Raw genomic sequence first — 24,448 nt, 5'->3', positions numbered from 1 at the left:
TTCAAGAGACGACTCAAGTATGTATGTTTGATCATGAGAGTCTCTGGGTGTGTGTGTGTGTGTGTGTGTGTGTGTGTGTGGGTGTAGTAGAGCAGAGGGTTTAACTAATGGGACTTCTCTCTTTGTTAATATCCCACTAATAGGATAGATGGAGTCCTTTTTTTGAAAAGACCAGCAAGAGAAATGTCCTGATTTGGACTAAAAAGAGACTGAAAAGCAGGAGATGCATGTGCATTAGCACCCCCCTTTCTCTCTCTCCTGCTGTGTTTCTAGGGTGGTATAGGGTGTGCATCTCCTCAGGACCAGAGCGGCAACATCAAACACTGGATCATTAAAGAACCTCATCCCTTAGCTCTCTCACTCGTCCTCTCATCAACACCAGGAGTCCATCAGCACCCAAACACAATCATCTAAGCCCTCTTTAAATCTCTCTCTCCCTCCACTCCGTGTTTCTTGGCTGTTTTGGAGAAGAAACAACACAAGTTTGGGTGATAGGTTAAAGGTCAGACTGCCTGTCGCTAAGGTAGCAACAATAACAGGAATCGGCAGATGTTTGCTTGGGTATTACTATGAAATTATGTTGTGGGTTTCTTTTGTTGTTGTTGTTTTTTTACACGCCTTGTTCATTGTCTAGCCGTGGTGTTTACACATTCTGTGCAAATGATGAAAAATTGCTTTGTTGAAAATGAAAGACAGAGGAACCATTCTCCTTGAGAGGGGAAAAAAATGCCCCCCCATCCCTAAAAATACACATTGAGAGGTGAGAGAGAAAGCGAGAAAAAAGTAGAAGAGAGGAAACAGTGGCTGCTGTGGTTTGGCTGACAGAGTTGGAGCGAAAGCAGAGGTGCATGTGATAGATATAGAGAAAGAAAGGCAACGAGAGAGAGCAATGACAAACGTCTTTCCCCTTCCTGCCGTCTCTGCGTGCGATGTGCTCTGCATCCCCTCCCTCGCTGATTAGGCCCGTATTGATTTGAGGTGTGTTTGAGGGGGTGGAGGTGAGGTGATGGGGCGGGCAGGAAGAGAGGGATGAGAAGGGAGGAGAGGAGGGGGAGGCAGCAGTAGGGGGTGTTGTAATGGTACACTGGATGCTCTTCTTTGGTTGCGCTGTGGAGATGATCAGGGAGAGAAAGGGGGAGGATGTTTTTGGAGGAATAAAAGAACTGGGAGGAGATGGTGGGGGGAGAAGTGTTTATGAGGGATGGACATCAAGGGGGGGTGCTGTAGAGGAGTATAAAAACTAAAAATGAACACATGATATAGGCATAATATAGGCTGAGAGGAATTTCTCAAGCAGCTGAGGGGCTCTCATGCACTTTGGTTCAGTCAAAGGCTTTTGTGCCAACATCTGGAAAAGGAGAGGAAGAGAAGAGAGTGGAAGAGCAGCGATAACACTTGAGGACAGACTGTTGGAAAGAGACGTTGGAGGAGACATAGAGACAGAGCCCTCCTCCCTCCGTCAAGACAAACACACACACACATAAATGAGCCGGGCAGATCTGTCATCCACGGCGGTGCAGGCCCCCTCTCATCTCTGACAGAACAGGCACATCTCCAGACGCTCATGGCTTGCTTCACTTGCTCTGTTTCTCTCTTTCTCTCCACCTATCCCTTTTTTTTCTCTTTGGCTCCTCCAACACTGCATTTCCAAAGCAGCTGCTATGGATTCAGGTAGATACAGAGCCGAGCGGCAATACTCCTTTTCTTTTTACTGACTGCTATTTCACTCTTTTTGTGTTTACAGATGACCTTCTAGGCAAGAGGAGAACCTTCTCCCCCAATAGCAGCAGTGAGTGTCCCTCTGACAGTAAGAAGTCTCGTAGCGTATCCCCCAAAGGTAAGACATACAGTATTTTTATTTGTTGCTTTGGTTACATGAGTGCATGCACATGCAGTTTCTGAGAACTTACCAAATATTGGATTATAGAAGAAAGAAGGATGACTGAGACAACAAGTGAAAGAGACCGGATGGAAGCCTCAGAGTAGAGTATTGATTTAGCTGCTGGTGGTCAGGGCATTGGGGTTAGTGTGATGGGACACCCACACCCACACACCTGCAGACACACAGTCTCACTTTCACACATAGTTGAAGATACAATTCCATGATGTCTCTCTATAAACCCATCCCAATTTCTTTCACACCTCACACACACGCACGCGCTAACACACACCTCATATCAGTCGTTCTTCAGTTCATCCAAGTCACCAAACTGCAGTATTGAGCTGTGAAGATAGCATTAGTTTCTGTGAGGTGTCTGCTGCTAGCCCCATAAAACGATACCCTACAGCATGGTATAACACCCTCAGTGGAACATGTCTTCCAATGGACAGTATCCAAAAGTAGATCCTGTAATGCACAGATAATTATCTAAACTTTTATAGGTTTTTTTGTATAATAGTCATTTTACATAAAACATCAGTATTACTGCGAATTCCAAAACCTAAACACTCAATTGATGCCTTTTTATTTACTAATGGGAAGGACGTGAGTACAGCATAAATAATGGATCATGATAGGAACACCTTGACAAGACAATGCCCCACTGCAGCAATCCAGCCGTCGTCGTCTATTATTCATATCTCCCTTTTGTGGCGTGAAACCGTGTGCCCGGCATGGCGCCTACACAGCCAACGTGTTTGTCCCTGTAGGCTCCTGAAGACTTCCTGACTGATGCATTATACAGCAGGCAAAACCAAGGGCAGCTCACCACACATCCAACCATCCAATCTCTTGACACATAAATTGCGCGCGCAAACACACACACACACACACACACACACACACACACACACACAGAGCAGCTGAACGCTGGCTGATTATTTGACAGATTTACACGTGTTTCATGTAAAAATAAATGAATGAGTGTATTGGGGGTCATATTAAAAGTGGTGCAGAATTCAGCATGAGCTCTGTGTTGACCTTTGCCCTCTGGGTAACCTTTGATTGACAGCCCTGCCTGAAGAATGGCACTCAACTCTGACCATTTTAATCTTGTTCAGTTGCATCTCTGCATCTGAAAGATGCTGGGATTTATGAGGACGTGTGTGTTAGTGTGTGTTTGTTTACCCAACCTTGGCTTCCTACCTACCTTCCTACCTTTGTGCTCTTGTGCAAGCATATTCTGCTCCAGCCTGGAGAACCACGCTTCATTTGTAGCTTCACCCACAGCAGTTTTCATTGGCTCAACCATCTTTTACAGTGGGAATAAACAAAACCCACGTAGCATCATCAATGATATCACAGATTGTTTTTAGAGTTACTGATGACGAGCAGGTGAACAGAAGCTAAACATGAATACAAGAGGCTAATAGGCAGAAAACACAACATAAGAGAGGCTAACACATGCTAAGGTCTGGTAAGGTTTATGCACTCAAGTCTTTCAGCAGGGAGAACAACAGCATAGTTTTCAGAGCTCTATAGACTTTACACACATTTTACATGTTTGGATTAAATTTACAACTTCCTAAATGTTGAGTAACCATCATTGTGGTAATAGTAATAACTATGTGGTTAATGTAAAGGGATGAACTAAAACATGATATGCAACATCAATATGGTCTCTATAATCATGGGTTTGGCAACATGTATATGCTGCGCCCCGTGTGCACTGTAGCCCTGCCTCGTTCTCCAGGCTGCAGTCAACAGTCTACCTCTCAGAGTAACTGTAGATAGGATGTGCTTTGGATGGAAAAAAGTTTTCGTACATACCATATTTGCATAAGTGAGAAAAATATAGAAGACAGTATTTGTGTGTGTGTGTGTGTGTGTGTGTCTGTGCGGCATGCTGTGAGAGAAGTACGTTTAAGCCATGTCAAAACACTGCTGATCCTGAGTCTCAACCCTGAGCTCTGTCCACACCCCAAACCCTGACACTGCACCTGTATGCATGCATGTGTGTGTGTGTGTTACATCGCCTCCAAGTCTGGTGACAGACGCTATCCCTTAATGACTCCTGCAGGTGGAGAAATGGATTGAGAAGGAGCGGGAGAAAGAGAGAGAGGGAGATTGCAGCGGATGCTGGCGAGGGAGATTGGATGCTGCTGTGTAAATGATGTCTGTTTTTCTTTCTGTAGCACAGTCATCACCCCTTGCTGTGTTCAGAAGGCGAGAAAACTTTAGGCAGGCACAGACTAGTTGCATGAACATGCATACACAGCAACACACACATACACCTGAGGACCTAGGGTGGATTAGCTGGAGCTTGGCGGCGGATACAGAGATGCTTGCATGCTCACTTCCTCCCCCACCACCACCTCCACTCCTCAGCGCCACTCCTGCTGCCTGCCCAGGGCCAGGCTCAGGTTTCAATAAGGAGGAGGGAGGTAAAAATAACCCCTGCTCTCTTCTGCTTCTCCCTCCTGCTCAGCCTCCGTCTCCCTCTTCTACCCACCTCCCTGTATCCCCCACCACCCTTACCTTAGATCATGTTACTATTGACAGAAAGAGGGAGGAGGGAGGTCAGAGGGAGAGAGATTAAGTGTGGGGACTGACAGCTAGATAGATATCATACACCAATCATTCCCACAACACCTTAAACACAGCACAGTAGTACTACACACTTGCATGTGCGCGCGCACACACACACACACACACACACACACACACACACACACACACACACTGTGGAAGTTGCTTGGGTTTTTTGTTCTTGTTTTCTTTTAGTAGTAAGATTTAGGTCCGGTCAAAATACTGATGCCTACTTTTAACCTTTTAACACTATGACACTCGTGGCGTCCGTGCTGTGGTGCTGTCTGTGAGAGAGAGTTCATGCTGAGGTCAGGCACAGACCATTAACAATGCATTGATGCGCATGTACATCTCCATCCAAAAAAGCTCCGCATCCAGGAGGGCTGGTGTCTTAATGTATCATCTTTGTACAAGCATTTCCCCTGGCTGATGCATCAGAGAGTGCAGGTTAATGGCTTTATACTATTAATTGTGGGTGATTTGTTCTGATATGGCTGTGTTTATGAAATGCGATGTGTCCTCTTTGCTTTTGGGATGCTTTTAGACATGCTTAGGGAAGGGTTATTTAGTGCAAAAATAGACCTGCCCTATCAGCTAAAATTACAAAGTGTGACGGAAAAATCCCTCCAACATGTTAACCTGTACACCTCCGATTGCTGTAATTCTGCTGTTTAGTTTAGATACAGTTAGGAAAAACACAACAAGAGAAAGAGGTCTGAAACTGAACTGCCCTCTGAACTGCTTTGTTCTTAAATCAGCCTTGTTTGCACTTTTTGGGGATTCTCCAAATTCTCACTACCAGTAACCTCTGCCTGTCGTTTAGGGCCACTAGTGACTTGGGAGCTTGTGTTTGTGAATTAGACTTGAGTCGTACTTTGTTCACATGTGACGTGATGCAGACTTGGGCTTAGGGACTTGTGAATAATCTTTATTTGATGCGTTGACATGAAAGAACTATCGGACAAACCCCAATGTCTTGTGTGTCCACTGGCATTTTTCTGCTGGGCGTGGCCACAGAGACACCATAGCAACAAAGCCATGGTGAGCAACAGCACACCTGTGTCATTTGTAAGCTTGCGATTGATCGACCACATCAAAATTCATTAGGCACCTGAGAACTCTGAATATGTCATTTACTTGCTAATGAGAAAGTTAATGTTGAGGTTAGCAAACATATTTAACATTAGCTGCCACAGCTAGATGTTAGCTTGCTGTTAGCGTTATGGGATGTTAACTTGATTACATTGTTGCTCACTGAATATTTTAAAATAATGCGTGTTTTCCAGCTCTGGGGTTACCATGACTATAAGTTATCCACGTCCCCATTCCACTACCTGCTGACGAATATTAATCTGAGAGAAAGACATAACGTGGGAAATCAGCACAACTACTACATTTAGGGAAAGGAGGAAAAAGACTTGAGATTTAACTTGGACTTGACACCAAAGACTTGATCCTTGACTCTGAATTTGAAGAAAATACTTTGCATCTCCGGCTTGAGGCATATTCCTCACAATCCTTACTAATGCGGTGAAGAATTTGGACTTGGATAGATATGTAAGGCAGTTACTTAATCATATGCTGAAAAGATAGGTCAGTCGCTGTAATAGCAGCTGGATATTGTCAATCACGGGCTGGTAATAATATAAGCATCCTCTTCCTCTCCACAGAGAACTCCCAGAGCCCAGAGGTGGAGGCAGGCGGGAGCCACAGTCACATGAGCCCTGAGGAGCACTACAGGCGTATGATGTCAGCACTCAGCGAGCAAGGATCTTATGAGGAACAGCAGCAACGCCTTTACCAGCTGGCGAGCAGCATGGGACTGCCCGGTCACGGTCAGTCTACTCTCTGTACTTGTATGTGATGTTTATCTTGTTCCAACATAGTGTTTCCTAGTACGTCAGTAAGAACAGACTCCTGAATGTGATTGAGGTACTTTTCCTCAATATTTTTTTGTTATTTGGAAGTAACTTGTGATCAGCTTCAAGAAGAACTTCTCATCTCTTCCATCACGTCTCACAGAGATGCAGTAGTAAACCGCACTGCGTTCATGGTTATGATGTTAAAGTGTGCCACTCTGCTGCCGTTGTAAAAACCCAGCTGACATTTCTATTGGTGGTTGCTTGGCCGCCGTGCGTCAGAGTGTCACTCACGTTGATTTCTGACCACCGTGGCCCTGCGTCATTAACACCCACAAGCCTTTGCATGCATCAACACCGCAATTGATCCAGAGCCCTCATTGGCTGCCTGCCAACCCTCTAAATCTCCCAACACCCTGGAATCCTCCACTGCTTTGATCAATTTCTGTAGACAAATAAAATTTACTAGTCTTAGCTTCATAGTTCGGTAGGTGGAAAAAGAGAAAAGTTATTTGAATTTTACAAGTTGGCTTATTGTCATTTCACTGTGTCAGCCACTTAATGTTAACCTTGTTCTCAGATTATGTGTAAAGCATGTACCATTAAGTCCTACCAGTCTTTACAAGCTCTTTCGTAGTAGCTTAAATCCAATCGATGCTCTGGTCGAATTGTAGTTTGAGCTACTTTTATTTTTATTTGATTAGTAATGATTTTGAATTGTTGGCTGCAAATCTAGGGGGCGAAGCCTATAAATGCTTTAATTGCCCTTTCCCCGTGTCTTAGAGGAGTTAGAGGCGAGTTGCAATGCATTGTGGGGGTTTTATGGCCCAGGGTGCAGTCTGATTGCTGGCTTCCTTTCCCAGAAGCTTTGCTGGTATGAGTCAGACACTTTGGCGAAACACAGACATGCCCGCTCCCTTCCTTCACTTCCACTTTCCAAATTGTTTGATAGTTTCCACACCGTCCTTTATTCTGCACACGCACTTTCTTCTTCCAAGATGCACTTAAAAGCCTTTCTGTGAGCAGAAGAAGATGCAGAGGTAAAGAGACACCAGAAATAGGATTTAAAAAAACATGAGGAGAGAAATGGTCAAAGGAGGTGAGGGAGGAGCAGAAAGGACCAAAGAAGAGAGAATAAATAATTTCAGCAGTTTATTAATGATGCTGGGGTCGCACAGGTAGATAATACTGCCATTTAAAACAAAATGTTTTGGTGGAATTTACTTACTGTGAGTGTCCCCTTGGTGCTTTCGAATCCTGCTGACATAACTTTTCTTTTCACACCTGCCAATTTCCTGTCAGACTATTTCAAGTTGGTTTCTCCACTTCAGTATCTTCTCTGGTCTCATATTAATAGTTAGAGCTAGTTTAGAAATGGACACTGTCAGACAGCCTCAGAGGTGGGACAGAGGCATGGCTGTCCTACCTCCTGGGAGAGCCTGGCATGAATCAATTCAGCGAGACCCCCTTGACATTGACCTGGTCTCCAATGGGGCCCCTTTGACCCTCTACCCTACCACCCACCATCTCTCTCTCTCTCTCTCTCTCTCTCTCTCTCTCTCTCTCTCTCTCTCAAGCACTGCTTTCATACCCCCTCCCCTCCTCACCCCCACCTCCATCTCTCCCTTTAGCCTTGGTCCCCGCAGAGCATCCTTTCATGTGTTTGAAGTGCAGGGCACAGAAAATGAAAGTCTGTGAAAGAGGTGGGGGTGAGGAGGAACTCTGTGCTTGTGTGTGGATGTGTAGGTGCAAGGTGTTGTTGAGAGGCTCTCTCCGGACCTGATGGACCAACCAAGAGTATGGGGGGGGGGGGGGAGAAATGGCCAAGAGGGCTTTCCCTCCCTCCCTTATATGATGAAAGAGAGAGAGAAGAGATAGAGAGGTTGGGGTAGAAAGTGAAGGCATGATGGGACGGATGGAGCGCTCATCTGTTTTGTCTCCTGTAGTTGTAGTCTGATTTGGAACATGAAGCTGCACACACCACTTCTTTATCCCCAAGAACTAGAAAACACTCACTCGTCACTCATCTCATTATTTACTACTGGCTAATGCCACTTTTCCAAAAGGAGACTTTCCTTGTGTCTCCTGCGTTTAGCGGATGGATGTCGGTTTTATTATCCTGCCAGTCCACCAAACCTATCACATGTCCAGCCAAGCTGTATCAGCGCAGTGCTCCTTTGCATTCTCATGCCGAGGAAAACCAGGCTTAACTGAGGGGATTTAGGACCAACTCCAGGAACGATGCTGGAGAGAAAAATAGGATGTCACAAAAGAGGGATAAGCGGGATGAGTCCAGTGGTTAACTAGGACCTCCCAAAATAACTCATGCAAAGGAAGACATACATCTGAGTGTGTCTTTGCTCATTTTTTTTTCCAATACTGTTTGTTCAGTGGTTTTACAAAGTCCCACAAAACAAAAGAGCATGTACATAAATAGCGTGTCCTTAAGTTAAAGTGAGAGTAAAGGAGAGAAAAACAGAGACCCCCCCCCCCAAAAAAACTCATTTGATATTAGGTAGACCCTCTCCCTCTGTCTTTTAAAGGGGTAAATTCTGGATGGAATACCTACTCAGTGCACGTACACATACTTTAGGATAAAGCCCCAGGTGACCCTGCTACCCTCCGTTCACATGAAAGAGAATTAGAAAACAAGTCTTGGTCAAAGCTTAGCATATGGCTAGCTCAGGGGACTTCATCCGACTTAATGGACATAAAATTATCATCAGCAATTTTCTGTTAAGGTTTCAATAATATTTGATGTTAAAGCGCTGAAATCAGCGCTGCTAGACACATAACTACCATCGCAATGACATCATTTAATTATAAAACCGATTTACCCAAAGCAGGCTTCAACGCCCCTGTCAATCGGAAGTCGGAGCTCAGGTGGGAGGAGAAGAAAAGCACCGCCGGGAATGAGACACGCACCGATCCACATTTTTTCGGTCCTGATCCAATTCCGATACACATCTGGGGACGCCCGCGACAGAAGTTTCCATGATTATTTTTTCTACTTTTGTTGTTGCCATTAAGTTCAGGGATGCATCGTGAGGTTGCAGTAAACCAAACAACACTTCTTATTAATGAAGTAAAAGAATACACACATTTGTTACATTTTAGTGTCTTCCAAAGCGATTTAGTTGAGCTGATACTGACTTGTGACGTGTTGTGGTCATGATCCAGGCCAAGCCTGGAATATGGACTGGCATGCGGATCAGTACCATTACTGCGATATTCCCAATCGGATATTGAATCTCTACTGGGAAGAGAGGTTCATCTGCAGGCCAGGAGGAGTTCCTCGCCTCAATGCTGCTCCAGTACATATACAAGGAATGGAAAAAAGTGTAATTTTCCAACCTTTTCTGACAAAATGTGTCACTGTGCCTCATGGTTCATTCATATTCTTCCCATCAAGGACAAAAAATGTTGTTTTTCAAAAAGAACAAACTTGGAGGTCAACCTCATATAGCCTGATAGAGACTGGGGGTCATATGATTATCCCTGCCAAAAGTCTGCTCCCTGGGGGAACATGCACACAAACAGAAGCCTCCTCTGTTACATTGAATATAAAAATAAATGGAATTTAGTTCCCCCAGAAATGAATACCTGGCAAGTACACTTTTTTTTTTTAAAGAATTACAGAAAAATACAGTTGGCTGAACGTGATTTCACCTAAGTAATTCATCTCGGAGGCTACAAACTTTTAACAATAAGCCTTTGTTGCAAACTGTCTGTGTGTAGTTTGCAGAATGTGTTTACTTGGTAGACCAGAGGGTCAAATGTAAGACACCATTAAGTTGTATGGTGGGAATAGCCAGATACACACCTTAATTAGGATCTCGCAGACAGGTAACCCGACTTTTGGCTGCAGTCTAGTCAGGATGTCTTGTTCTCTGTTACATCGATCTTGAGCATTCTTTTGAAAATCTGTCTCTTGGAAGACTTCAAGCTTCATGATTGTGCAATACTAAATCACTGGAGTGTCCCTTTAACCGAGCCAGTCATACAAAATAATTGGTGAGGTGTGTCTATGACCACAGGAAACTCTTAGAGGTCAACGCTTCCACCCTGTCACCCCTGCGCCGTGTATGCAAGTGCACAACAGACTGCACACTCGCTCTAGGGCTCCAGTTCTCTCTGATCCATCCCTTATCCCCCCCCCCCCACACACACACACACACACACACACGCACACACACAGACAGACACACATACACGCGTGCACACACACACACACACACACACACACCCTTGTCTGCCGCCAGCCGAGTCCCCTGCGGCCTGGCGCAGCAAACAGATCGATACACCGGAGCTAGGCCGCATTAATATCTGTCGCTTCACCCCCCCAACCCGGCGCCCGCTCAACTGCTTCAGTGCCTGCATACGCACACACACACACACACACACACACACACACACACACACACACACACACACACACACACACACAAAATCACGTAGAGGCACACAAACACACATCACACCCGTACAGGCGGCGGAAATGGCCCCTAGCACCTGAGGGATCTGTCTAATTAAAAAAGAGAGAAGGGGGGGGTAGATAGATTGAGGCAGAGAGAGGGAGGGAGGACAGAAAGCAGAAAGAGGGGAGGAGGGGAAAGCAGGATGGATTTTTCTCTCATTAGAAGCCATGTCTGCTGGTATGGCCTGGCCTGGCTGATAATGATGAGGTCTCGTCTCCTATGAGGGTGAGAGAGAGACAGAGACAGACAGACAGACAGAGAGAGAGAGAGAGTAAGGGGTAGGAGAGAGAAAGAGGGATGAGCGAAGGAGGAGATAGCATGAGGTGTTAGAGGGCAGGAGGTGGAGGGAGAGGGCAGGCAGAGACAGAGGGAGACGATGTGACGGTGGTGGCGGAGGTGAGGCTGGGTAGAAATGTATGAGGTTGCCTCTTGCTCGCTAGTAAATATAAACACACCTGCAATTATGGAAACATTATCACGCACGCACACACACATGCACACACACACTCTCACATGCACTCATGCAAACTATTTTTTTTATAAGGTTTTTATAGACTTTTCGTTTTCCTGCTTCTACCTTTTTCATTTCCTCAAATTTGCTCAAAACTGGTGTGATCAGTTCCAAAGCACGACAGATGGATTTGAGCGTGGCGTTCTTGTACGTCCACCTCTGCTTAAATGTCAGGTTCATTTATGTTTGCATTTACGTGGAAACGGCTGTAACATGGGGATTAAGAAATGCCTGAATCATTTCCACTATTTAACGTGGAATGAGCTGAGTGGAGTTTAAAAATGACATATTGGGTGTTTTTATGAGCTATGTGGATGTTTGGCATGTCATCCATTTCTACAGGACCCTAAACAACTTTTTAAGGATGCCTCATCTCTTCTACATACACTACATAACGTGTCTAAGCTAAAGCTAAGCTAAACAGACTTTTTTGGTCTGAAATGTTCCTTACAAAGCTAAATTTATGTTCACATTGAAGCATAGAAGATAGCAGCCGACTTTGTTAAATTTGTGTGTATCTTCCTCTGTAACTGTTGCGTTCGTCTTTACCTTACCTATTAGTCCTTCATCATCTTCTCTCCTTATTTAGATATGCTGCGTGCTCGGCAGGAGGTGCTGGCGGCTGCGGCGAGGAATCCAGCTGCCTTAGAAGCTCACCTGCCCACGGGAGGCAGCTCCTCGTCATCCAGCCAGAGACGTAAGCAGGGTCTACCGCAACACCGGGACGCACATTACACTGACAGGTGAGAAACTGGTACAAACACACACCTGATGTCTGTATTAGCTCAACTGTTAGCTGGAGATACAGCAACCTTGCCCAGTCTGTATTACCAGCATTAGTCATCATTAATAAAAAGCCCACATCCTACACACACACACACACACACACACACACACACACACACACACACACACACACACACACACACACACACACACACACACACACACACACACACACACACACACACACACACACACTCAAAACAGGCCCCTGTTGATGTCAGCGGATGTTAACGTGGAAGTGGAAGAAAGAATAGTTGAAAATTCATGTTTTCAGGAACGACTACAACGCCATTTGCACATTTCCTTCCATGCAGTCGCCCATTCCCATCTTCCTTAGCAGATCTGATCTTATATTTTCAGCTTGGTGCCATGCGTGCGTGCGTTTGTGTGTGTGTGTGTGTGTGTGTGTGTGTGTGTGTGTGTGTGTAAGTGTGTGCGCGCGTGCATCCCTGCATCCCCACATACATGGCTGAACTAAGGATCCAATAACCTCTTGACTACCACTGTGGAGCTGCACGGCTGCATCCCCAGCTCTTCCTCCCTCCTCTCCCCCCAGCGCTGGCCCCTGCGCCTCCCAAACAAAGCCGGGGGCAGCGGGAGTGGGCGGGTAATTGCTTGTCGATTATTTATGTGGCGCGGGGAGAGGCGGGGGATCGATAATGGGCCGGCGGTGCGGCAGCAGGGGGGGAGGTTGTGTGTTTGTGAGAGAGACAGAGAGGGGGTGATGAGGGGTAGGGGTGGGGATATAAGCAGGAAGCAGAGCGGCCAGGCGCTGTGTGGTGCAGCTCCGGGAGGCTGTGGGGGTGTATATATTTTGTGTGTGTGTGTGTGTGTGTGTGTTGTGGTGAGGAGGGGCTGATTGTTCGCGTGTTTGTTCCATTTTTTGAGCTGACGCTCTGCATGTGTGCTCATCTATGCGGATTGAATTTGGGTTTGTTTGTGTGAATATGTCTGCTAATGTGTGTGTGTGTGTGTGTGTGTGTGTGTGTGTGTGTGTGTGTGTGTGTGTGTGTGTGGCCAGTGGTGCAGTGTGAATGTGGTCAGTGAGCCGCGGCTGTTCTCCGACAGCACACAGAGTAATTAGCCACACAGGACCAGGGAGAGTTAACTAGGCCTCCCTCCCTCCATCTCTCTCCATCCTCTCTCCATCCCCCCTTCCTCTTTAACCCTTTCTCTCTCAACATGTTTTTTAGGAGTGAGTATAAATAAGAGGTTAATGGGAAAAATATGCTCAAGTGCCCTTTCCATTGCCCGTACCTTTGTCCAAATGAGAGAATGCAAGAAGAAAAGGGACAAGTCAAAGACTGATGCAGCAGCTGCCTGATTTCGCAGCTGCAAATACACATGTCAGCATACACCCTAGGGCCAGAATTGGGGTTTGGTTAAAAAAAAACAAACAATAACCTTAAGGCTGATTTATAGTTGGCTCAAAGCGGACTGTACACCTTGGGTAATGTACTTTCCAGTTGTGAGAATTTATACATCTGCATTGGTTTTGCTGTGTCACGCTGCAGTTACACATCTGGCACACGAGGTGGTGTGTTGAGTTTCCTGATGATGGCAGCTGAAATGGGAGTCATTGAATTAACAGTTGTGTTAACAGCTGTATAACCAATTCACCCTCCTTACATTTCCTGGCCGATAGCAACAGGAGGACGTAGTTGTTGCCCCCTCCCCCCCGACCAACCAGAGGAGGCACCAGTGCAGCATCGGAGAGTCGTACCCTCATCTGGCTTCCCACCCACAAACACAATCAATTACGTCTGAACGGATATCCAACCAACAGGGGGAATAGAACCAAGGACCCATGTGTTGGCCCCCATTGTTATACCACCTGTATCCCCCTGTCAGTTACATCTCTAGAAAGGTGCATGTCAACCACGCCTTTGACTACTGAGCAGAGGATGTAGTGATGAAGTTTACTGGCCTGACTTCAGACTTATGCCACACCCTGAAGCTGTGACTGTGAGCCAGGCCAACCTCACTCTTCTCTTAAAGCAGAATGGGAGCAAAACCCCATAGCCGAGCCCCAGCACCTTGTTGTAAACCCTCCCAGAAGAGCGGAGGCTTTTAGCAACGACGCAGTAATGTCTGAGGGGTTTGGAATGAGATGCTGAACAGTTTCACATGGGTGTAATGTCCACATACTTCCAGCCATAGTGGACAAGTGTGCCAAAGGGACAGAATGTGCACTCTCCCTATGAAAATTCAGAGCCAGCAAAATAAAAAAAATAAATAAAATTTGATATAATTGGTAAGTTGTAGCTGAATACAGAGATAGAATGAAAAGCCATGGCTGAGCGAGAAGCGGAAGCTCTCCCTCTGTAACTCTCCTTGGCTCACCTTTCCATCGACCCCTCATCATTGATTATCTGGGGCCCATTAGGGCCCATTGTTAAAAACAAATCATTAGGGCCGCTCGATGGGCTTAGAGCCTGGCGCTCCATTTGTCTGGCCTTAAATGGCACTAAGCTCACCAAGCATCTGCAAGGCAAATAGGGAAGGATGGAGAAAAGAAAAAGAGAGAGAGAGGAAGGAAGTAGAAAACATGGGAGCTTAAAATGGGGATGAAGAGAGGGAAGCAAGAGAGAAAAGAGATGGCGAGAGGACGATGTGACAGAGAGAGAGAGAGAGAGATGAACCAAAATAGGGAGTGAGGAGATCTAGGGAGTGAGATAGGGGGAGGGAGAGAGGGGTAGCGAGCGACGAGGGAGCCTCATCCATTTTAATGAGCTTCCTGTGTAAATGTGTTCCTGCGGAGAAGGAGCCGATGGCGGCCGCGCGGCGCTCCTAATCCCCCCACGCTCCCGTCATTAAGGGCAGCCCTGTCACACACACACACACGCACGCACACACGCTTACACGTATACACACACACGTCGCCTGGGTTGCTGCAGGACAGGAACGCTGTCGCCACTCTGACAGGTCGTCACACATGAGTGAATTCCCCAGGAGCCCCTGGCCTCACTGCCGGCAGAGAGAGAGATGGGATGTAGTTTTGCGTGATTATGAGCCCACCTTGCATTTGTGAATTTGAGTCTTTCCAGTCTCCTGCAAAAACTAGGTGAGCATTTGCTTCGTCTTTTTATAGCATGTTAGTGGTTTGCCAACAAAATGCATAGATAGGATAAAACAAAAACCACACAGACAAACTCAATAGTCACACGGAGAGCAGAACGACTAATGTCTGCCACTCCTCCCTCAAAATTGCCTCCTACAGTATAAAAGGAGGAAGAGAGGGAGAGATGGAGGAAGGGAGTGGAGGGGAGTGTCAGACACACTCTTTCTCTCCCTCTCTCTCTGTCTCTCTCACTCCCCGTGATTAGGCCTAATTATGGTGGTGCAGACGCCTGGCAGCCCCAGTCATGCAGCTTTAATTGACCGTTATTCATCTGCGGGCTAACGCTAGGCAAGGGTAGGCGGTGCAAACAGAGGGAAGAAAGAGGGGGAATATCAAAAGGGGGGGTGGGAGTTTGGCATGCGGGAGCCATGGTGGGGGTAGATGTGAGTCTTGCGGGAGCTTGCGTAGCCTTGTGGAGCTGCACGTCACAAGGCTAATTGCTAGCCCTGAGGGATTAAGCCAGGTGATTACACACTGGGCAGTGTAATTACATAAGAAGCGGCTAGCGGGGCCCCGGCTCGCGGCTCTGGGGTCACGCGCCACAGCCCTCACCCAAGATTAATTGGAACTGCCACTGGAGTGCAAGGCACCGCCGGAGAGAGCGGTTATACGATTAGCATTAACATTTCAGCGGCGGAGGCGATCGATGAATGGTTTTCACCCCCCCCCCCCACACACACACACACACACACACACACACACTCACACACACACCACCACAGCCAGCACTGGCTCCAACGCCTCTCTTCTCATCTCATCTCATCTCTCACTCCTGGCTGTTCCTCCATCTCTCTCTCTCTCCCTCTGTCCTGTTCCCTCACCATTTAGTCAAGTGGGAGACATGCAGGCGCTAGCTAATTTGAACACTGTTGCAAAACAATATTTGCGGTTGCATGCACCCCAGTGTTGGTTTTGTTGTTTTTCCTCAGCTTGTTTCCCATGTATCCTTTTGTGTGCAGTCACACACAGCTGATCTCTGATTGGTGTGATAGCGGTGGCTCAGGACAGAAACTAGAGACAGGAGAGGTGTGGGTTGGAGGCAAGAGAGAGAGAGGTTAGAAAAAGCTCCAACTTTGGTTTGAGGCACCAAGCAAGCAGAGAGTCTTCCTCTACATGCTCAAAATAGGACTGAGCAAGAAATTAATCAAATTTTGTTTTCAGTTACGATTTTGACCTCTAATGATCCAGATGATTATCACCTTGCATTCTGTTTCAGGATGTTGCTTTCATTTTATGGCAGATGAAGAACATTAACATGCAAACATGTTTTTTCCAAAGTGAACGCATCGCATTTTTTTCATTTTTGCTGTAATCGAACAGTTGTAGCTGGAAGCCTGACACATTTTGGCACAATAAAAGGGTGAAACACAGATTCCTCACTAGCCTTTTAAACCACTTCTGCAAAATCATGTGCTGTGAGGATGTGCAAGAAAACGAGAGAGGGGTGCAGAATGAGAGAAGTATTACAAGGACAGGAAAAAAGTAGGAGCGTAACCGAAAGAAATACAAAGAGGCAGGACAAGACGGGGTGAGATGGAGTGATACAGAGGGGAGAGACAACTACATACAGAGGCAAGAGAAAAGTGAGGGAAAAGAAAGAAGAGAACAGGACAGATTTTTCAAAGGTCATAAAGAGGTATACAGTCGGGAGTGAAGAAGAGAAAAAAGATGGGTTCGACAGAACAAGAGACGGGGAGAGAGGGAGAAAGGTGAGAGGCGCCTTTCCCCCCTCAAGAAGGACAAAAGACGAAGGAAATAATGGAGAGGCCTTTTCAGAAGTTGAGGTTGCAGGACGCTCCATCTTTTCACCGGCTTCAATACAGCCGGAGAGTGAGAGGGAGGGAAACAGGCAGAAGGGCATAAAAAGGGGAGAGAAGAGAGGAGGGATGAGTGTTAATTAGAAGGTCCTTCAGCCCGTGGCCCCGGTCAAGACGCAGGGGCCGCCCCAGCTGTCGGAGCATGACACACTGGCATTGTGCATTCAGCCCTCATTATGTGTGTGGCTCTTGAGTTTGTGTGTGTGTGTGTGTGTGTGTGTGTGTGTGTGTGTGTGTGAGTGAGTGAGTGTGAGCGAGGCGACAGAGGAAGGAGAGGCTGCAGTCCAGGGTACAGCAATGGCCAGCGGTGCCTGCTGCAGCGTGACAAGACTGATGAGGCACTGGGGGGACACAGGGGCCTCTGGAGCACCGCTGATAAAAATACACTGCACACATTAGCGCGGCAGCATGCACACACACACACACCCACACCCACACACACACTTGCAGGGACCTACAGTTAATAGATAGTTAACTATTGTTTTAACACAGAATCATTCTAATTAAAATATTCATTATACATCTGCTTGGTCATCAGAGTTTAATCAGTGAAATTCAAACTAACTTATGCTGCCTCTATATATGCTTGTGTCTGCAGGGAACTGTCCCACCCTCCCCCCCTACTATCACCTCCAACCGCCCCTCACATCGCCTTAGGACCTCACCTGCGGCCTCCTTTCCTGGGCATGCCCTCCGCTCTCTGCCAGGCCCCTGGTGAGTCATCAATAATGCTAACAAGATCTGAGCAGTGCACAGAATTTTAGGTATGCATACACTTAGTGGGAACCTGTGCTAATACTGCTTAACGGTGGTTAATTTGACATTATTTCACCTTTCTGTCCAACATTCGGGAGCCACTGTGTCACTGACAGAGTTGTTTACAGGTGTGTATATTGTCTTTTAATCACAGGTTATGGATTCCTCCAACCAGCTCAGGCTGAGATCTTTGCTCGGCAGCAGGAGATGTTGAGGAAGCAGAATCTGGCCAGGTGTGTGTGTGTGTGTGTGTGTGTGTGTGTGTGTGTGTGTGTGTGTGTGTGTGTGTGTGTGTGTGTGTGTGTGCGCGCGCGTGTGTGCGTGCGTGCGTGTGTGTGTGTGTGTTGACAGCCTGGTATAATGATGGTAAACATAGCAAAGTTTTAGTTTTTCCTTTCAGGATGTAAAAGCAGAGTAAAGTCATACATAATTTTAGAGAAAATGTGATGATGTAATACCTCATTTCCACAAAGCTCTGTGTAGATAAGCAAGTAAACCAGAAGTCCATAATCCTGTGAGAACCTCCGTAATCTCTGATGTGTCTTACAAAACTTGTCTCGATTCATATGCACAGGCTCCGTTTAAACACTCGCACACACTCGTTTAGACACTCTGAGCAGTGTGCTAGCAGCAGCTAACAGGCTACCATAGAGTTTTGGTACCGTTCCTGTCTCTGTTGCTCTGTGCACATATTCCACACGACTGTGTTCAAAAGACATCAAAGCCTTTCTTAAATAAGCATCCCAACCATGTCTAACAGCAGGGTTACCATGATGTGATTATGAAGAAAGAGGACTTCTCCTTGAATTATTTATTTTTGAATACTTTGTGCTAAAAGTTACATTGTGAAGATTTTTTTTTTTTAATGGAGGAAAGGGATTATAAAATCCTGCAAATCTTAAGAAATTAATAAAAAAAACAACAACCCTGGACTAAGTTTGTGGACATGCCTGGGTAAAAGAGGTTGTATGGTCACCCCTGGCCACCCTGTTAGCCTGCTAGCTGGCAGGTGGCGATTCTGTCAATCCAAGAACTGTCATTCCTTTCGTAGACAGCAAAGGGCATCTCTCTCTATATTACACAGATTGATGTACATGAGACAAACCTGTGCGGAAACAAGGTGTGAATGTTTTGAATGTGTATCGGTGATGTTGAAGTTCGTGTGCCTTTGACTCCCTCAGACTTGAGATGTCAGCAGAGCTACTGAGGCAGAAGGAGTTGGAAAGTCTCCACCAGCGACAGCAGCAGCAGCAGCAGCAGCAGCAGCAGCAGCAGCGTCTGCTGGCCTCCGACCCTCTGGGGACTCTACCTCCTGGTCTGCCATCTGACCACCCAGCCCTGCGGAGCCTTCACGACATCCCCGAGGGTCACCCGCTACGTGAGGAACTGGCCCGCCGCTCCAATGCAATGCTTGTGCTTCGTCACGGGGCGGCCACACCCCTCCTAACCCTCAACCACCAGCAGCAGCAACCAGGGACCCCCTCCAAAGACACACCCAAAGACTCCCAGCCACAGAGCTCCATGACTGGGACAGACGCTGAGCCCAGGAAGGCCACCCGCAGGGGCCCCCAGACTCCGCTCCGTCCTGGGGATCACATAAGAGGAAGAGAGGACAGAGGAAGGGAGGACAGAGGAAGGGAGGGAGGCAGGGATGTGCATGACGAAGAGATGAAGGACTCGGACAGTGACACAGAAATGTGTGATGAGAGGCAGGAGAGTGTAAAGTCGAGCAGTAAAGCCAGGGAGAGGGAGCGAGACCGGGGTAAAGAGACCGGCAGCAAAGGAGAGTGTGACAGTGCCAAGGAGGCCGGCGAGAGTTCGGGAAGGCTGAGCGCCCCGTGTAGTTCAGCAGGTACCGAGTCTCCCAGTCACCACCTCTTCACCTCAGGACTGGGGAAGTCTGATGTCAAGTACCACCTGCCTCCCGGGTTCATGCCACCTCTACCGGGTCTTCACGGCCAGTCACTGCCCTTTGGATTCCCCTACGCCAACCCCTACTTTCACATGGGTGAGAGACTCACACAGACTCACACAAACACACACACACACACACACACACACACACACACACACACACACACACACACACACACACACATATATATAAGGATAAAAGCCGACATGTGAAACCCATTAGCGTCACATTGTGTGCATGTCTCCAGTGTGAGACCTCTCCCTGTTAGGGGCCCTGCTCGTGACCCCAGAGTGACCTTCATACACGCCAGCAGCAGCACAGCCACGTGGGCAGACGGTGGGAGGGGGGAGGGGAGGGGAGAGTGGGTTGTTTGTCCTCATACTTGCTGTACGCACAGTATAAACACACACCACCACACTTGTTTAAACATGCAATAGCATTACTTTATTAAATGAAACAATGAAAACACGAGAGAAAAGTACCACAAAGTGACTTCAGCTACCAGGAGCAGACCTTAAAAAAAAAGTTAATCGAAATTAAAACTGATTTACCAAGCAAAAATGTCAGAACCTTCGCTGTTTCCACGTCCTCACGAGACAAGAACAACCCGGACACATTTTTGCTTCCATTTAATAAATGACGCAATAAATCATTTTTGGCGGCATGGCTCGGAGGTAACATGGCCGTCGCTGGTTTGATCCTCACTTCCCCTGGTGACCATGTCCAAGTATCCATGTGCAAGATACTGAGCCCCTAATTGCTCCTGATGGCCCTGCGATGGACTGGCGACCCATCCAGGGTGAACCCCGCCTCTCACCCAATGTCAGCTGGGATAGGCTCCACCCCCTCCCCCCCACAACCCTTAACAGCTAAGAGGTAGAAATCAATAAATAAATAAATAAATTTTTCCCCCCCAAAAAAGCATCATGTGTTTGTGCACCTGCAGCTTTTGCAGCATTAAATATTGTGAAGCAGCAGCAGCATCTTTGGTCTGAATAGCAGCTTTCTAGCTGTGTTTCTATTGACACGGCGTTTTCACCCACCGCTGCTCTCTCAGGCTCGATGGGAGGTCTCTTCATGGACGGGGAGGACTCGGCCACAGCAAACTCTGTGGAGGACATCAGCAAGTGGAGTGTGGAGGACGTGTGTGGCTTCATAAGCAGCTTGGCCGGATGTGCTGAATACACACAGGTGAGAATGTGGGCAAGCAAGAGGAGAGAGAGAGGGGGGGGTGGCGGGAAGAGAGGGGGTGAAGGGGAGATGGAGGGCAGGGGGGGGCAGGCTGATGACTAACCGGAGAGGAAGAGCTCTTCCTAGTACTCTAATTACGATAGGTTCAGGTAGAAGTACTTCAACAGTTCATTCAAGTTTATTGTGAAATGTGCGTTGATGCATGGATGTCCACGTGCGTCTGAAGCAGCCACATTTGTGAAAGAGAGTGATGTCGTGCATGATGGCGTTTTCCTGTCGCTCGTGTGAGTTAATTGAGAAACTATTAATATATTTAAATCGTTCAAAAAAATTGAATGCAACAAAGCAAAATTTGTACTTTTTTTAAGGAGTAGTTTAGATTTTTTTTGAAGGTTTCAAGGGCGATTGTTCACCTGAAGCCCTGAAACTCTTAGCTTTAGCACACTGAGCTCCAAAAAGTTCATAATTATTCTACTGAACTTTTTGATTTAGAAATATTTCTTGCAAACGCCACTGTGGATTTTGTGCCCTTTTTCTTCTTCTTATTTTACCCCTCTGTACAAGAGTTTTCCAGCCAGGGAAAAGAGGAAAATAAACTATTTTGCATGCGGATATTAAAGTTGAAATGTGGAGTTTAGATGGAGCAGCATCAAGGGAGTCCACACAGGGAGGAGGGGTCTGGACCTCTGCTGAGTCTTCATGCTTGTACTCACTTGTCTTTGTGCTAAAAGACATCGTGTCCTTGTTGCCCAACTTGACTCTAAAATACATTTACACACGGCAGCCGTCTTCACCAGTAGGTTACCTTGGTTATTGTTATTATTATTATCGTTATTGTTACTTCAGGGGTAAAAATCAGTGTGAAGCGGCATGTGAATATGAGAAAGATTCAACGGGATCCTGTTGAATATAATTCAAACATTTTCCTCCGAGGGCAGTTATGTAAGATTTCGGACAGAACTGGTGTTGGGTAGGTCGTGCGTGCGTGCGTGCGTGCGTGTGTATGTGTGTGTGTAGGTTTGTGGGTGGAGGTGTTTCTGTGTGTGTATGCCGGGGTTGTGGCTGAAGCGGCTGTGTCTCCGCCAGGTGTTTCGGGAGCAGGCCATTGATGGAGAGACTTTACCGCTGCTCACTGAGGAGCACCTGCTCAACACCATGGGACTAAAGCTGGGGCCCGCCCTCAAGATCCGCTCGCAGGTACACACAACACAGGTCTGCGTGTGTTTGTGTGTGTGATCACGTGGTGTTTGAGTGTGCGTGTCTGTCCGTAGGCCCGAGACAAACTGCTAGCGTAGCATAGTTGATTTCCTGACGGTAGCCTGCCCCACAGACTGCAGCCTCTCTTCCTCTGCTCTCTCTCTCTAACAACATTCACGTGTTCAACTGTTGTCAGACTGCACTGATTCCTGTTTACTCCTCATCTACTCAGGTGGCGCGGCGCGTTGGCAGGCTCTTCTACATGACTGGATTCCCGCTGGCGTTCCCATTTCCGCCTTCTGCCACCTTGCGCCTCCCAGAACGGGATCGGGATCCACTGAACATGCCACCTGACACCCCTCTGCCCCTCTCTCTGTCCCTGCTCCACAGACCCACCTCCACCAGCAGCAGTTCCTCGCCATACAGTGGACCCAACCCAGGGTGCTCCTCCCCCAAGCAGGAGAACGGTAATGCTTCCACGGTGGTTGGAAGATAAGAGGCATCGTAGGAGAGGACAGGCAGGGAGGAGGAGAGCAGGACCAGGGGGTACAGGGGGAGATGGGACTCCCAGGCCATATTCACCAGACATGCTCACAAAAACTGAGACCTTGAAGCTGATATTTATGGGAAGATATTGAGGGGACGGTATGGAGGGTATCCCACAAACCAGTCAGCTTCTGAGTTCCGGTGCAGTGGCTGTAGCCGAGCAGAATCCAAAGAAACTGGGTTTGGAGTCACATGAGGCGTTAGAGAAAAGGGAGACAGCTGGTCACAGACAGCATGCCAAAAAAAAAGGAGCAAAGCCCTGCCACAAATGCGACATTCTTACAAGTCAGACAGTCAGACGCTAGCGGAAATTCTTCCTTCCTTCCTGGGCTGGAGGCAGCTCTGCTCCCTCACTCTTTCTCTCGTCTCCGTCTCTCCGGCTGCTTTCACCACAAGCCCTGCAGAACCCAGGAATTAAAATGATGCCTCTCCCTCTTTTTGGTCCCTCCTTCCCTTCTTCGCCTGTTTCCTGAGGCCAAACAGCAGCATGGAGCTGACTTCTTAGAGGCTGGAGTTGAATCATACCAGCTCCATCTGATCACTGCAACTATGCATTCCACTGTCCCGATACCAAAGATGACCGGATGTGTGGAATTGGAAACATGTTTGACTTGGAGCCTGCTTGGTTCTACACGAATGGTCTCAGAGAAAGACTGGTCCAACAGGGGAATGCTAGGCTAGTGCCTCAAATGACGGACGATTTGAAGTGACGCAGGTGTCATTTCCTGAAAAAAAGACTTCAAAAAAAAAAAAAAGTTGCTGAAATAGAAACGCCTCGATAGCGGCTATGACGTGTACGTCTTTCTTCATTGTACACTTGTGTTGACTACTGTGGGAGGTTAAAAAAAAAGAAAAAAAGAAGTAAAAACATGCAAAATTGTACAAAGTCATGCTTAAGATGAAAATATCCTGAAGGTTACATACGTGGTACTTTTGATTTTTGTTAAATGTAGATGCACGATTAAGGTTTTCTTTACTGAAAAATGTGACTTGCTGAACTTTGGTGGTACTTTTGTTCATTATTATAATTTTTTTTTTTTTTTTTTTTGGTTCTGCCATTTTCTAAAGTGTAATATTAAAAGACGCTCCAATCTTGAATGCTACTTCAGCATATAAATATGAGGAAAAAGATATTTATAGGACTTTTGATGTAGTAGATAAAGCAGATTATGATATGTATTATAATTAGCCCTTGAGATGGATTCCAAAGATACTTTTACTTTTTCTCTTGGTTGCAGGGAAAAGAAAGGCACAAAGCTCTTAATGCAAATGTTTTGAATTTGTTATGATTTTTTTTAAACTACGCAAGCAATTAATTAAAAATGGTCTAGATTTCCCTTCAAAGGTTTTGTCTTCATCCTATTTTTCTATTCACCACACAGGTGAAATAAATCCTAAAGAAATTCCTGGGCGTTCTCTTCTCGTGTTTGTGTCCGTAGAAACTTTTCCTCCTCGAGTGTTTGTGAAAGAATGTGTATAAGGGTGTGTGTGTGTGTGTGTGTGTGTGTGTGTGTGTTGACTCCTGGGGGGCAACTCAGGTCAACACCAGCTGTCAAGAGTGTGAGGTTCATCTGCAGGCCGAGGCCTCCCCTGCCTTTGGGGATAAACCGGACCCTCCTCACGCTCACCTTCCTCCTGCAGAGGGAGAAGCAGCTCTGCAGGAGGGTTTGATTCAGGTTCAGCACCACCAGAGGAGGTGACGACACACACACACACACACACACACACACACACACACACACAGCTGCTCGACCGACCAATAGCACTTTCAGGGGTGAGTGCTGGTCAAAGGTGAGTTAAACT

At 46.9% G+C, this 24,448-nt stretch overlaps 1 protein-coding gene across 2 annotated transcripts in view; it reads left to right on the top strand.

Moving 5' to 3' along the window:
* The window catches only part of samd11 (sterile alpha motif domain containing 11), a 53,111-nt gene extending 29,066 nt beyond the window's left edge, over window positions 1–24,045 (top strand). The window contains exons 5-13 of one of the 2 annotated variants that reach the window (XM_086214581.1): window positions 1,745–1,837; window positions 6,139–6,303; window positions 11,906–12,059; window positions 17,639–17,754; window positions 17,951–18,029; window positions 18,978–19,804; window positions 20,769–20,902; window positions 21,989–22,099; window positions 22,332–24,045. In XM_086214581.1, the coding sequence (XP_086070707.1) occupies window positions 1,745–1,837; window positions 6,139–6,303; window positions 11,906–12,059; window positions 17,639–17,754; window positions 17,951–18,029; window positions 18,978–19,804; window positions 20,769–20,902; window positions 21,989–22,099; window positions 22,332–22,595 (1,943 nt within the window). In that variant the 3' untranslated portion in view covers window positions 22,596–24,045. The remainder of the gene's footprint in view (window positions 1–1,744; window positions 1,838–6,138; window positions 6,304–11,905; window positions 12,060–17,638; window positions 17,755–17,950; window positions 18,030–18,977; window positions 19,805–20,768; window positions 20,903–21,988; window positions 22,100–22,331) is intronic. The other variant, XM_086214582.1, reaches the window with a different exon arrangement.
* The last annotated feature ends 403 nt before the right edge of the window (window positions 24,046–24,448 follow it).

Source organism: Aulostomus chinensis, chromosome 9 (genome assembly GCF_037954235.1).
Source record: "Aulostomus chinensis isolate RoL2024-O1b breed Wild chromosome 9, RoL_Achi_v1.0, whole genome shotgun sequence".
NCBI classification, from domain to species: Eukaryota; Metazoa; Chordata; class Actinopteri; order Syngnathiformes; family Aulostomidae; genus Aulostomus; species Aulostomus chinensis.
This window is presented reverse-complemented; position numbering and strand designations above follow the sequence as displayed.